Source organism: Anoplopoma fimbria, chromosome 10 (assembly GCF_027596085.1).
Source record: "Anoplopoma fimbria isolate UVic2021 breed Golden Eagle Sablefish chromosome 10, Afim_UVic_2022, whole genome shotgun sequence".
Classification (NCBI taxonomy): domain Eukaryota; kingdom Metazoa; phylum Chordata; class Actinopteri; order Perciformes; family Anoplopomatidae; genus Anoplopoma; species Anoplopoma fimbria.
The window spans coordinates 21,584,770-21,600,040 of NC_072458.1; the positions used below are offsets into that span (position 1 = coordinate 21,584,770).

General features: G+C 44.3%; 1 protein-coding gene across 1 annotated transcript; it reads left to right on the forward strand.

Annotated features, from left to right (window-relative positions):
• Positions 1-321: 321 nt before the first annotated feature.
• On the forward strand, positions 322-10,373 carry LOC129096974 (zinc finger protein 865-like). Its single transcript, XM_054605650.1, is given in 7 exon segments — positions 322-471; positions 776-870; positions 5,630-6,577; positions 6,580-6,638; positions 6,640-6,958; positions 6,961-9,560; positions 9,562-10,373. Coding segments are annotated over 5 exon segments (4,005 nt in total). The 5' UTR covers positions 322-471; positions 776-870; positions 5,630-6,087; the 3' UTR covers positions 10,099-10,373.
• The last annotated feature ends 4,898 nt before the right edge of the window (positions 10,374-15,271 follow it).

Below are 15,271 nucleotides of genomic sequence, written 5' to 3' on the forward strand. Positions count from 1 at the left end.
GTACAGTCTGTGTATATAGATCTTTATATATATATATATATATATGGTACAGTATATATCAGTGGATCTTTATATATGTATATATATATACAGTCTATATATCAGTGGATCATATGTATATATGTGTATATATATGTATATATATATATATATATATATATATATATATATATATATATATATATATATATATATATATATATATATATATGTATATATATATTGGTATAGTCTATAGATGTATAGCTCTCTCCCCCCCTCTCTCTCTCTCTGTGTAGAATGGTCTCGTCCTCCTCGTGCCCGCGCACAGACAGAGTTCTCTGCGCGTGCACACAGCGGTGGAGCTCCGGGCCCCGCGCGGTGTTTTTCCATGAGGAGGAGGAGGCCTCGCGACGGGCAGCAGCACCCGCACGGCACGCACGCTCCCTCCCGCGAGACACGCACGCTGCCTCCCGCACACAGAGCTCCGAGGTAAACAACAACAACAACAACAACAACAACAACAACAACAACAACCAGAGCGCGGCTGGCTAACCAGCTAGCTAAGCTAAGCTAAGCTAAGCTAGCTGCTCTAGCTAGCTGGCTAAGCTAACATGCAGGAAAAACACATCTCTGCTGTTTAAAGGCGGGTTTCTGCTCCGTGACGCGGTAAACACGTTAATGCTTCATGTCTGTGTCGGTTTATCCGCCGGGGAGGGATGTGGAGCCTGCAGAGGAGCTGAGAGGCAACAGAGGCTTGTACCTGGGCTAACTTTCTCCTTTTGTGCCTTTGCAGTGTGTAGGTCTGGAGACAGTGGACTCTTCCTCTTCATCGCCCTCATCCTCTTCCTCATCCACCCAGGGACAGCTGCAGACCTGTGGATCCTCCTGGTGAGATGTGGGAACATCCACAGACATCTTCATGTCAAACTACTCCAGTGTTTCATCTGTTCACCTGTTCATCTGTTCACCTGTTCTCTCCTCCTCTTCCCTCATCACAAGTCTGGACTTCAGCTGATGTCAAACTCATATCTGATCTCACGCACACACACACACACACACACACACACACACACACACACACACACACACACACACACACACACACACACACACACACAGGAGGCTTTCTGCAGAACCAGCAGCTCAGACTAAGTGTGCATGTAAAGAGTTATCTCCAAACAAGATGAAACACTTCTCCGCTCTATTCTGACAAAGTTGCATTCGACTTTTTGTTGGAAATCAAGTTGTTTTTAAGTGAAATGCACATGTGACACACTCAGATGTTGTGTCACTATCACTAGTACTTATACGTCACTAGATTAATTGTTAAATATAAATGTGGATGTCCATCACACTATAATCAAGGAAAAAGTAAATATATTATTGCATTATAATCCCCTTTGAGCTCTGCAGTATGTCGTACTTAATTTCACATGACAACTTGACAGATCTTGAATTGTTTTGTTTCTCACCCGTGCTCTCCTTCCAAACCTGCTCCTCTAACTTCATCACAAGTTTGGATTTAAAGGAGTATGTAGCTGATATTAAAGGAGTCATAGGATGCTTTCTGCAGATGCAGAACCAGCAGCTCAGACTAAGTGTGCATGTAAAGAGTTATCTCCAAATAAGATGAAACACTTCTCCGCTCTATTCTGACAAAGTTGCAATCGACTTTTTGTTGGAAATCAAGTTGTTTTTAAGTGAAATGCACATGTGAGTGTCTTGTTTGACACTCACTACGGTGGGAGCATCACTAGTACTTATACGTCACTAGAGTAATTGTTAAATATAAATGTGGATGTCCATCACACTATAATCAAGGAAAAAGTAAATATATTATTACTATTGTTGCATTATAATCCCCTGTGCTCTCCTCCCAAACCTGCTCCTCTAACTACATCACAAGTTTGGATTTAAAGGAGTCATAGGATGCTTTCTGCAGAACCAGCAGCTCAGACTAAGTGTGCATGTAAAGAGTTATCTCCAAACAAGATGAAACACTTCTCCGCTCTATTCTGACAAAGTTGCATTCGACTTTTTGCAGGAAATCAAGTTGTTTTTAAGTAAAATGCACATGTGACACACTCAGATGTTGTGTCACTATCACTAGTACTTATACGTCACTAAAGTTACATTACATTACAGTCATTTAGCAGACGCTTTTATCCAAAGCGACTTACAGGAAGTGTATTCAACATAGAGAACTACTAGTCACCAGAAGTGCATCTCCTTTCTTAAACAAGCATCTAAGAGCATAAACCAGAGCAAAAGTACAGAAACAAACTAATACGAATACAATAAGTGCTAAAATAATTGTTAAATATAAATGTGGATGTCCGTGACACGATAATCAAGAAAAAATTAAATATATTATTGCTATTATTGCATTATAATCCCCTTTGAGCTCCTCTGCAGTATCATACTTCATTTCACACGACAACTTGACAGCTCTGGAATTGTTTTGGTTTTGTTGTGATTAATTTCTGGCATCTGAAAATTTAGTAATAACATGAGAAACCTGCCGTGCACACTTTTCTTTTTTTTTTTCACAAGTTGGATACTCAGAAACACTTCTCCTCACAGGGAAAAATGTTTAATTAGCACATGTTTCTAAAAGCTGAAGCTGATGCCGATGCTCGGGTCTTTATTCCTAAATGTTTCCTCCGTATTGCTTTAAATGCATTTTTCGTTGGTGCTACGTCGGCTCTTTTTTTATTCACTGGTAGAGAAAGCATCATTAGCAAACACAGATTGGTGCAAAAATATTGTTAAGACGATGTAAAGTTTCATTTTTATATCATGGAAGAAGCTCAATGAGAGAATAATACAAATGGCTTCTCTCTTAATGTCTTTGGTCACCAACGAAAATCAAATTTTCGGTTTATTGAGGCTCTTTATTGCTGCTGACTGTCAAACATTCATTTATTTGTTAGTGGTTTTCGATGAGTCCTTCAGGTAGAAGGGTTTTGTTTTTGTCCTGTAACAGGACACTTCAGCAGGGCGGATGTTCACTGTTCACATTCAGCACTGCCAAACGTTATATATATATATATATATATATGTATGTTTCTTGTGGTTGTCTGGGTCCATTTAACACAAATGTTGACATGTAAAGATGCAAATGGCCCTTCGTAGTGCGGTGTTTGTTTTGAACATCTGCTTTGTGTTTTTCATTCCTCCGTGGAGCTTTCACCTTGGAGATATCTGTCCTCACCACTGAAACATCAACCAAACTGAACCAAACAGATTTAGCTTAGAATTGCATTGTTAGGAGGAAACAATCAGTCAACAGCAACAATGTGGCAAAAAGGTTTCACGTTGAACACATCCGAGGTCAGTCTGTTGAGACAAATTCCTCATGCATCGAGTCTGATTTTTAGTGCAAACGTTTCTGTTGTTTGGTTAAAAGAAAACTAATCAGTTAGATCATCTGCTGTGCTGATTGGTCGGGGATAAAACCTAAAACCTGTAGACTCAGTCGTGCTGGTTTTCTGTCCTACCAGCGTACTTACCTGCTTTCACCTGGTGTAACAGGAGTGAAGTAGTTCTTCTGGTAGAGAGAAACAACGAAAGGTGAAAGAATCACCTCATGCTGCTTTCTGAGACATAAATTGATGTAAAAATGTGTAAAAGTGACATTTCTTATCTTTGTTTAGTAGTTTCTTCGATTGTTTTTGTTATGTGTTTATGTTTTACTTTGTTAAAGATAGAATGCCACAACATGGTTGGTCTTTAACGGGTCTTTAACTTAGTTGGACGCCATATATTTCAGGCCGTCCCAGTATTGGACAAACTGGTAACCGAGCAGAATTCGGATTCACTTTGCATTAAGTAGTTGTTTTGTCAATTCCTGCAAAGCAGCTGCAGCCTAACTGTACGTCTGTTTGTTTTCTTCTTCTTGTCTCGAGTTATCTCCAGATCAGAGTTATAAGAAACCACTTCTTTATTTTGTAGAAGTGTGTGTGTGTGTGTGTGTGTGTGTGTGTGTGTGTGTGTGTGTGTGTGTGTGTGTGTGTGTGTGTGTGTGTGTGTGTGTGTGTGTGTGTGTGTGTGTGTGTGTGTGTGTGTGTGTGTGTGTGTGTGTGTGTGTGTGTGTGTGGTGAACAAAAACATCCTCCCCCTAATATCACCAATGGCTTGTTTGGCCTTGTGGCTCATCAGCTTTCTAACAGCCCTTGTGTGACGGTGGTTTGATGTGTGTCACTGCTGTGTGTGAGTATTCTTTAGATTCAGGATCATCCTCGAGTACGAGTCCCCAGCGTTGCTCTGCCAAGCTGCTGACTGTACGAGGATGTGACGGCACGTATGAGGATGTTTGGCTTCTCTGGTTTCTGTCTCGGGGGAGAGCTGGTGCTCTGTGTGAAGCCAGAGGGAGGTCAGAATAGGGAGCAGACTTAACCTCAGTCTTATAAAAAGAAAGATATGTCACTGAGGTTAGACAGACGCACATGAACGTGAGTCTCAAACTGTTTCCGTTCAGGGCTGTGGTGCTAATGTTTCGGCCGGGATGAAGAAAGCGGCAGGTTGATGCCTTCAGTGAAAGAAAGATTATCTATCAGAAAGGAGGAATAACACTAGAAGCATCCTTCTCCACATGGGAAGTGAAGCACTGCATTCTTTAAAAGGTTAACAGTGTCGAGCTGCTGCTCCATGCTGTGACCAGCATTTGCATGAGCACATTTTCTTCCTAATTGTTTATAAAAACCTTTTTATGAGAACAAAACAGGAACATAATTAGTAAAAATGTGAATCTCTAAATATCAGATTACATTTCTGACTGAAGGAATACGCAGAGTTTGAATGTTGATTCTCAGCAGCCTGTTTTGCTCTGGAACACAAAGACGCTGTCCACCACACCACCTTTTTTTAAATCTGGTGTGTGTGCGTGTGAGTGTGTGTGTGTGTGCGTGTGCGTGTGTGGGGAGGCGACGGGCAGCCATGTTATCCAGCAGGAGCTGGACAGGAGTCCTGTGGCATTTTGAGCCACCACTCTCATTTCTTTTCCCTCTCTAGGCTCCGTCTGCCACTCTCACTGGTGTCTATACAGTGTGAGGATACAAATACCAGTCAGAAAAAACCAGTAACTGCTTTTGAGGAATAGAAAACCAGTACAATGAGACACATTTTCAGATTATTGCAACAAAATTGCAGTTCTAAATTTGGAAACCTCTGGATGAATGTCCTTTTTGTCTCTAATGATTCATTTTCTTGATTAATTAACGTGATTTAAAACTGTATTGCATTAATTGTAATCTGGATATTTATCAGAACACCTTGCACACAGTGGAGTTATAAGATATAAGACATAATACATAAAACTACAAGCCCCAGGAGCACCTTACAGTCTCAACAGAAAATAGTGAATATTATAGTTTCTGGCAAATCCTAAATGTCAGGTGAAATAATAAGTACAGTAGCTCAAAATTCAAAACTGCAAAACTCTGTTTATGTATATGAATAAATCAAAGGCTTGTGTTTTAAACGAAGCTGTTTATTCTGTTTCCTTTGAGGCATTCGGAATGAGCAATACAGCGTTGTTGAGCTCTCTGTACCACAACAATGTTTTGTTTATCTGCTCCGTATAAACTCGCTGAATCACTGACTGACATTATTGTTTCTTTTTTTTGTTTTCCTTCTCATTCTTCAGGCTGTCCGAAGAAGAACTCCATGAGGGGACAGACGGGCAGTGAACTGAACTAACGGACACACTCCACCTCACGGGACAGCTGACCTATAAAAACATCAGCGTACAATTATGGAACACTTTCAAGAAACACTACAGACTCTTGTTTTTTTTAGTATGATTTAGTTTATTGCCTATTTATGACTCTTTTTTTATATATATAACTTCCCACAGAAGCACTTGAAGGCTTCACTTCTCGAACAGAGAAAAAGAAAGTATTGAGACATTTTATGTGAGAAAATCAAAGCATCGGCTTTTTGTTGGATTATAGCGGTTTGTTGGACGTTTTGGGGTCCCGGACTAACTCTGAAAATCCAACCTTGTCAGTTCGACAAGGGGTCACTGCTGTTTTTCAGCGATCACAGGCTCAGTGCACGTGGCAGTTGTGGCTACGTGTCACTTTGCCAAAGCTGTATTGGAAGATGTTCCAGTTCAGCAAGTACCCCATGGACATTTTAGAGATGCTGAGTGGGCACCAGGCCCACCAGTTCAAAGGCCTGGGACTGGAGCGCCAGCTGAGCCACCAGCAGCAGGTCCAGCTGCAGCACCAGCAGCAGCTCCAGCAGCAGCACCAGCCGTCGGCCGACAGCTCCGGGAGCCTCCTGTCCGGCCTCGGCCTCGGCTCCCTCCAGAGCTCTCGGAGCAACGCCTTCGCCGACTCGTCGTCGCTGTTCGCCAAGATGAGCGCCCCTCCCCCGCCCATCTCCCACCAGAGCCATACGTCGTCCTCGTCTCACAGCTCCCGGAAGTCCAGCAAGATGAGCAGCAGCAGCAGCAGCGGGAGCTCGGGGTACCCCCAGTTCCTGCGGCCCTTCCACCCGGCCGAGGCGGCGCTGGCTCAGGAGCAGCTCCACTCGGGGATGGGGCGATTTGACTTTGGCGGGGGCAGCAGCGGGGGGGTCGTCACACCGGCACCCCGCCTCCGCTGCATCCGGGTCTCTCCGTCCCCCAGCCCACCCCCGGTCCCCCACGTCCTCGCCTCGCCCTCCGCCTCATCGGCCTCCAACAACCCCTCCGGCAGTACTGCGGTCCCCTTAGTCGGCCAGTCGGATCCCCGCAGCCTCCACCAGCAGTTCAGCTGCATGCTCGCCGCCAACCAGTACTTCCTGTCCGGCGTCCCCACCAACAGCAGCCTCGAGCAGTTCCTCGTCCAGCAAGGCACTCACAACCACTTGGGCCTGGGTCTGGGTCAGGGGTCAGAGTCAAACTCGGCCCTGGCCCCTCCCCCGGCCCTCCACTCCTCGCACAGCCACAGCCACGCCGCTCCACCGCCTCAGCAGCAGCAACAGCAGCTGACCCCCACGCCTTATCTCACCCACACAGCCACACTCACCACCCGCACCCTCTCCACCCGGCTCCCCAGCCCCCGCTGGGTGGCTTTGATTTCCAAGGCATTCCAGTCCTGTCCTCCAACCAGATCGCGTCGCTGATGCAGCAGGAGGCCGGCCTTCCCCTTCCACTGCCTTTACACCTGTCCCTCTCCAAAGACGACGCCAAGACGGGCGACAGCTCGTCGTCGTCTGCCTCCAGCGGAGGGAGCAGGAGAAAGAAAGCAATGGCGGGCTACCTGCCGCAGAGGAAATCGGAAAGTAGCACCCAGAGTCAGGGCGGCCACAGCAGCAGCTCAAGTGGGCACAGTCAGAGCTCCTCATCGGGCCTGGTGGGAGGAGGATCCGGGGGTGTCGGGATAAGTGGCATCGGAAGCGAGCCGCCGCATTCCTCTCTCCTCTCCTCGTCCTCGCAGCAGTCATCCTCCACCGTCTCCTCCTCTTCGTCTGCTCCTCCCTCCTCCAACTCCACCTCGGTGCTCGTAGCCAACGGTAACCAACAGTTGTCCAAATCCCAGGACAGCCACAGCAACAGCTCGTCTGGCCAGCCTGAACCAGAAGCCCTTTACCACTGTGGTGAATGTGGTAAAACCTTCACCCACCTCTCCAGCCTTCGACGGCACCTCCGCAGCCACGGCCTGACGCCAGAAAGCCAAAGCAGGAAGTCGGACTGTAACTCGCCGAGCCCGGAGAGGGTTTTCTGCTGTGGCGAGTGCGGGAAGAGATTTAAAAAGAGGGGTCACCTCATCCAGCACAGCGTCACCCACTCAGAAAACCGGCCTTTTGCCTGCAACATCTGCCAAAAGTCCTTCAACCGCCGGGAGTCGCTCACGAGACACGAGAAGATTCACGACGAGAAGCCCTTCCGCTGCCCGGCCTGCGGCCGTTGCTTCCGCGAGAGCACCTCTCTGCTCAACCACGCCGCTTCAGGCGCCTGCGGTAAACCTCCTCGGAGTTCAAAAAACCGGGCCAACAGCGGAGGGAGCGGCTCGTCCAACCCGAGCGGTAGTAAAATGGGAAACAGTGGGGGCCGAGTGGGAATCCCAAACGATGGGGCAGCAATGACCAATGACAAGTATGCAACGGATTATTCCAGAAATCGCTACCAGAGTCCGTCGACCTACAACAGCGGGGTCGACGACTACAGGCGATCGCAGTCCTCGTCTCTGTACTCCTCAGAGAGTACGCTGGCCAGTGAATTGAGCAGCCAGACTCTGCGTAAGGCCCCTTTAGCTCCAACTCTTCATCCCCACCCACAGAGCCAGCAGCAGCAGCAACAGCAGCAGCACCACCACCACCACCACCAACCGCCGCAGCAGCCACACCTCCCCCTCTCCTCCCTGTTGGATGATTCGGAGGACGAGGTCACCAGCAGTGCGATGTCGGCCATCGCCGCTGCAGCCGCCGCCTCTTGTGATATAAACACAGAAGGCCGGGAAGGCGAGAGGAGGGATATCATCGGAGGCCTGCTGGGGGGGTTGGGGTTTGGTAACATGGGCGGGCCGTCGTCCACGTCGGGCCTCAACGGCTCCACCATGCCTTTGACTCACCCCAGCCAGCCCCACAGCAAGCCCAGGAGGCCGAGGAAGCCCCGAGAGAAGAGGGACCCGAGCAACCTCGTCAGGAGGCGACGGAGCCCCGCGCCTCCGGGCGACGGAACCGAGAGGCCGTACAGCTGCCAGATCTGCTGCAAGCGCTTCAGGAGGGCGGAGACGCTGCGGCGCCACAACCGCGTCCACACGGGGGAGAAGCCTCACGCCTGCGACGTGTGCGGCAAAATGTTCCGCGAGCCCTTCCACCTCACCAAGCATCTGACGGTGCACTCGGGTCAAAAGAACTACAAGTGCAATCTGTGCGGGAAGATGTTCGCCTACGCTCAGAGCCTAGTGAGACACGGGAAGCTGCACCGGAAAGGTGAGATCGACAGCCAGGGGAGGAGGATCAAAGGTGCTGCCGCCGCCGCCGCCGCTGCAGCCGCCGCCATCAGTCAGGTCGCCACTTCGGGGAACTCTGACTACTTCTCTTCCTGCTCCCAAGGAGAAAAGTCTCCGACATCCGGCACCCCGTCTCAGAGGCTCTACACCTGCACCGTGTGCTGGAAATCGTTCCGGCACTATTTCCACCTGACGGCACATCAGCAGACGGTCCACGGCGGCGGGGTCGGCCTGGAGAAGTCCTTTCGTTGTGAAGTGTGCGGCAAAGCCTTCGCCTACTCCAACAGCTTAGTGCGCCACAAGCTGTCTCAGCACGGCATCGACCGCAGCGGCCAGCGGGTCAACCAGTCTCAACCCTCCGGATACTCGCCGCTCTTCTACGATTCCGGATCGGGCCCCAACTACGCCGGGTCGTCCCACATGCAGCAAGGGAACCCTGGGCAGCAGCAGCAGCAGCAACAACAACCACCACCACCACCACAACAACCACCACAGCAGCAGCAGCAGCAACAACAACAACCGCAGCATCCACAACAACCACAACAACCACCACACCAGCAGCTGCAGCACCCTTTTCACTACCGCTCAAAAAACTACCAAAAGCAGCATGGACAAACAAGAAAGCAAAGGAAAAAAAAGGCGTGTACTGATCCACAGCATCATGAGAGACGGAAAGCTGGTGGGAGTCCCGCTGAGTAAAGACACCCGCAAGAAGCTGCTGGTCCTGAGGAAGAGGAGGGGCCGATTGCAGGCCCAGCTCAACAAGAAGAAGATCCTGGCCCAGCTGAGGGTGAAGGGCGGCCTGATGAGGGTGAAGTCGTGGAGCGGAGGCGCCGTCAAAGTCACCGGGCTGACCTCCATGGACGTCCCCATCAAGCGCTTCCCCTGCCCCATCTGCCCCAGCGCCACGTACGCCAAGCAGGGCTCGCTGCTGATCCACCACGCCGTCCGGCACCCGCCGAGGAACATGGGCCGCCACGCCCGTCTGCGCTGCCAGGTGTGCGGCCGGCGCACCAGCTCGTTGCACAAAGCCTTGAAACACCGGGGCCAGCACCTCAGACAGGCCAAGTTCCAGTGCCGCCGGTGCCGACACCGTTTCTGGAACCCGGTGCTCCTGGCCCGCCACAAGTTCTGCTGTCGGGGGCGAGCTCCGCGGGGAGCTGGGCACTGATGAAGATGAAATCCCCGCCGCCACACGACCAGACAGAAAGTGACCGACCGCCAGTCCAGCTAACGGTCCCGGTTCTGGTCCAGCCTGAGAGATCAACAGTTCTGACTGAGTTCAGTCAGTGAAAACAACAAACGAAACAAAAAAAAAAAAACAGTTTTCTAGACTAGATTGTTTTGATGTTTTATTTTTTTTAAATAATCCAAGAAGCGAGCAAGAGCTAGCAAGTTTTTAACAGAACAAGACGGGACAACGGGGGTGGGGGGGGGGAGGGTTTCGTGTAACTACGGTAACATCCCCCCCCCTCCCGGATAAATCCACATACGATCCTTAATATACAGCAGCAGAGGTGGATGATTCATAATCAGAACCACGCTCACCTGTCTCCCCTTTACCTGAAGGTGGAGGAACTCTTAGACCACATGACAGTTTTAGTAGCATCCGTTTTAAAGAATGCATTAATCCAGTTTCCCTTCCATCATCTGTTATTTTATTTTAAGTTTTCCCCACTAGCAGTGTTTGCGCATTAAAAATGGATTGGATGGCGACTCTAGAAGTGAGGTACCATTATTTAGTACCAGTGTATTTTTCACATTGTTTTCACATTATTCACAGTTAAACCGTATAGTCCGTGTCTCTTGCTCTGTATGTGTTCATTTGTTACCCCAGTGGAGAATCTGTCACTTCTTCTTTTTTATACACCGAGATGACGTCTGCCCTTCAACATAAATTCATCTTTTTAAGAGTTAAAAAAAAAAGAAATCCTCATGAAAAATTAAAAGGGTTTAATGTGTCACAAAAGGCAGTCAATGTGCTAAAAAGGAGAAAAAAAGGAGGAAACAGAAAAGTGTTGGTGACCTTGTTTTTAATGTACACTACTTTTTTGTCATTTTTTTAACGAGGCGTGGGCGGAGAGAGGAAAACACGACTCAAACTGTTAATGTGTTCAGGATTTAAAAAGGACAACAGAAATAACCGGAGTGTACTGTACAATTCGTATTATATTTTATTATATATTGATTATTTGCTGTTTTTTACTCCAAGTATCATTTCTTTTATCATCGTTGGTATTGTGTGGGTGGGAGGGAATGAGTTGGGGGACTATCTTTGTAACCGGCGGGATGAGTATATGTATCGATGTGATAGTTTTCCCCTCCCTGTAGCCTTTTTTCCTGCTCCCTCATTGCCACAGTTATGCCCAATTTTTGTAACAAAAGCGTGTACACATAGTTCATTACTAGGTCCTGTCCAGATGTGTTTATTCTTTTTTTTTTTTTTTTTTTCTGTAAAACTAAAAACATGTAATATTATTACTAAATTACTATCCTTTTTCTTTGCCTAAAAAGTGAGTTGTTGAAAACCCTCAAATCAAATAAAAAAAATTCTGAAATGGTACTGTTGGTTTAAGTTCATGTCAAACGCTGAAGGCTCCTTTTCTAGTATTGAGAAATAATATGAATTATTTCAGACCTGTAGATATGAATTTGGGTGGAAAATACAGTATGTTTTTAATCTTATTATTTTTTAGGAGTCCTCAATTTTCTTGAAATAATTTCATGTTAAAACGGATTCATTTAATACAAAATTTACGAAGAAAATTGGAATTCCTTGAAAGAAAAGCTCAATTTCAAGCTTTCCAAGTAATAATAATAATTAAAAAAAATATATATATATATATATATTTTTTTTTTAAATTTTATTTATTTTGTAATTGCCTTACTATATATATATATTTCAAACGTATTTATTAGAAGGCTGCCAATTAAACGATATCTTTAATTACACAATAGTTACTTCCGAATATGTTTTTTTCCAGGAAATTTCTTGGACATTGTTATAAAAATATGTAGAAATTACAGCCCCCTTAAAATTGTTAACAAAAATATATAATTTTGAAAATATTGTGCCAGTAAAACATGATTCAAGCTGCTCTCAAATTCATTTTGATCATTTTAATTCTCTTAAATTCTCTTAATTCTCGTTAATGTTATTATAATCGTATCCACACACGTGTTCATTGTTGTCGTTGCACCTAAAAACATCACTTAGACGTAGAAGGGGAAGTTTTTCTTGTCGTGGTCGACCACATCAGAGAGCTGAACAGCGGCCGCGTTAACCAAACCACTCACATATATTTATTTTACTTCCCTGTGGTCGTATCTGACTGTCCAGATGTGGTTTTATTTGTTCGGGTTTTGTGGTCTCGTTTTCTGCCTCCAGCCCAACACCCTGTCAGTGGAGGAGATCTCAGTTATGGTCATTTAAAGCATCAAAACAGTAAAAAAAAACAATATATATATTTTTTTTCCAGATATTCAGGTTACTTTCACTGTTTTCATTAAAACTACCTATTTCTGATAAAAAAAAATATAGTCCCTGTATCAAAAATATTGACCACATTTATTTCATTTAGATGTAGTTTTGATTCAGTAAAAAAGGATCAATGATAGTAAAAAAAAATTCCCAAATCCCAAATTTCAGTATTAACATTTCATTCTTTTGATTAACTTTCAACCAAGGAAATACATTTTCTTCAGTCATAAAGGTTAATTCCTTTTCTAGTCGTCATAAATAATATGAATTATTTCAGACTTGTAGATATGAATTTGGGTGGAAAATACAGTATTTATTTTAATTTTATTATTTTTTAGGAGTCCTCAATTTTCTTGAAATAATTTCATGTTAAAACGGATTCATTTAATACAAAACCTACAAAAAAAAATTGAATTCCTTGAAAGAAAAGCCCGATTTCAAGCTTTCCAAATAATAATCTATATAAATTAAAATATATATATATATTTTAATTTATTTTTTATATACAATCCAATAATAATGTTGATTTAAAACAGCTTCATTGCATTCAAAGGCAATAACACTATAATATTTAGAAGTTAAATGCCTTTGTGGTATTATGATGATGCCAATTTTAAGAAATAGTTTTAAAAGGACATGACTTTTTATCAGTTTGGGGTTTAAAGATGGTTATAAAACATCTATGATTATATTTTTTAGTTTTCGTTTGGTTCAGGTCAGTGTGTGTGGATCTAAAAAACATTTTCATCCGTCATTAAACTCTTCTACCTTTTTAATAACCTTTGTTTTGAGCAGCAGCAGCAGCTCTCCTCCAACAAAACTACAAGTGAAACTCTCAGAACGACACGAAAACACAGCCGCTTGACCACAACGAAGCTGGTTTCAGATAATTAATCCACTGTGTGTATTTATATCCACCCTTTCCTCCCACAGGGACACTGAAGTGGTTTCCCTCTCTGACACATTCCCTCCCTCCCTCCCTCCCTCCCTCCTCACACACAGTGGGAGTAGCCTTTCAGGGAGCTGCAGCTCCGGATACATCAATGATGGGAGCTCAGGTGTTTTGCACCTGAAGCGTGCAGTCAGGTGAGTTCTTCATGCTTTCATGTGAATCCAAATGATGAGTCACGTGTCTCGCAAAAAACACTACGGACGAGAGAATGATCTGGTTGTAAAAGCATTTATCAGATACTTTACTGGAATACAACACTGTGAAAATACTCCACTACAAGTACAAGTCCTGCTTTCAAAACATTGACTTACAGATGCAAGAAAAAAGTACTTTAAATATCAAAATTTGAAGTACTTATTGTGCATTAAAATATATTCATTCACTGTTGATGTTTCAGGGTTAATATTACTTTTGCATTATTGTGTATGTTCCTTTATACACTGTCGGATACTTTTATCTACAGGAATACATCATATTCTATTAGATCATCCTGTGTTTGTCCTGTGAGAACCTCATGACTCTCTCCATGTTTTCAGCTTATATGAAGCATTTTCCAGCTGATCAATCAGGGTTTTTAAATAAAGTTAATACAGCTGAAGAAGTAGGAGGATTTTCTCAACACTCAAAACAACGAGTCGTCCTTCAGTTTATCACAATGAAAATAGTCATTTTAAAAGTTAATATAGCTGTTAGATAAGTGGAGTAGAAGTATAAAGTAACATAATGTAATAGTACCTTGAATTGCCTTTAAGTAATAATAATAATACATTTTTATTTGTATAGCACTTTAAAGGGTACTCAAAACTTGGTAAAGACAAACAATTAAATAAATAAAAATGTAAACAAGGCAGAGAGATGATATAAAAAGTAATAAACAAAAAAAGTATAAGTTCTTGTACAACAAATACATCAACACTGTTAAACACAAGCACATCATGTTAATTTTGAAGGTTTGTTTTCTCACCTTCATCACTATACACTGCAAAGTGAAAAACTATATTAATGATAAAAAAATGTTCCTCTGTTTAACTGAAAATAAGACTACAAATATTGTTATAATAGCTTAAAGAGTCTACTAATTATAATTTTTTTATGGGTACAATTTTGCTATTTGATTGCATGTTATTGAACTCTCACTAAACAATGTTGTAGAAGTATTTTGTCACATTCCAGCACTGGTGAACAGTGTATTTTATCTGTGAATTGTACATTAATTGGACTGTAATGTTTTGGTGCACTTCATACAGACGACCACTAGATAGCGCCACCTAAACACATTTAAAACCATGGAGGCCTCCTTCTGTCTGGAGGAAAAGGAAGGAGGGGGAAATGATCTGAATTGGAAATGGCTCATGAAAACTCTGATCACACATGAGTGGAGTCAAGCTGTTGTTTCTCACTTTCACTAGTGCATGCCAGCGTGCACACACACACACACACACACACACACACACACACACACACACACACACACACACACAGATAATTTTGGCCTCTTACTACTAGCACATTCCTGTCACGTATATTTGACAGGCTTCTGTCACCAGATAGGACTTGCAGGCTTTTTTTTCAGGTCTTTTCCAAGAACTGTTGTTCCCACAGTGCAGCTGCTGCGTCTGATTTATGAATCAGTCGCATTAGTATCAACAGGAAACGCATGATGTGGCATGTTCACGTGTGATTTATGCCTTTATTTCCTTTATAGGCGGTTATTATTATGCTGTTGTTGAAGCGCTGGATTTTTGCCATTTTAGATTTCCCTTGGATCTGAACAATATATATATAAAAACGTGACAGGACATGATTAACGAGACCAAACATGGCAATTAAGTACACACATGTGCAGAGCCAAAGGACAAAAATTGCAACCATACGAGACAATTGAGCAACTCTGAGATGTTTGTTTATTTA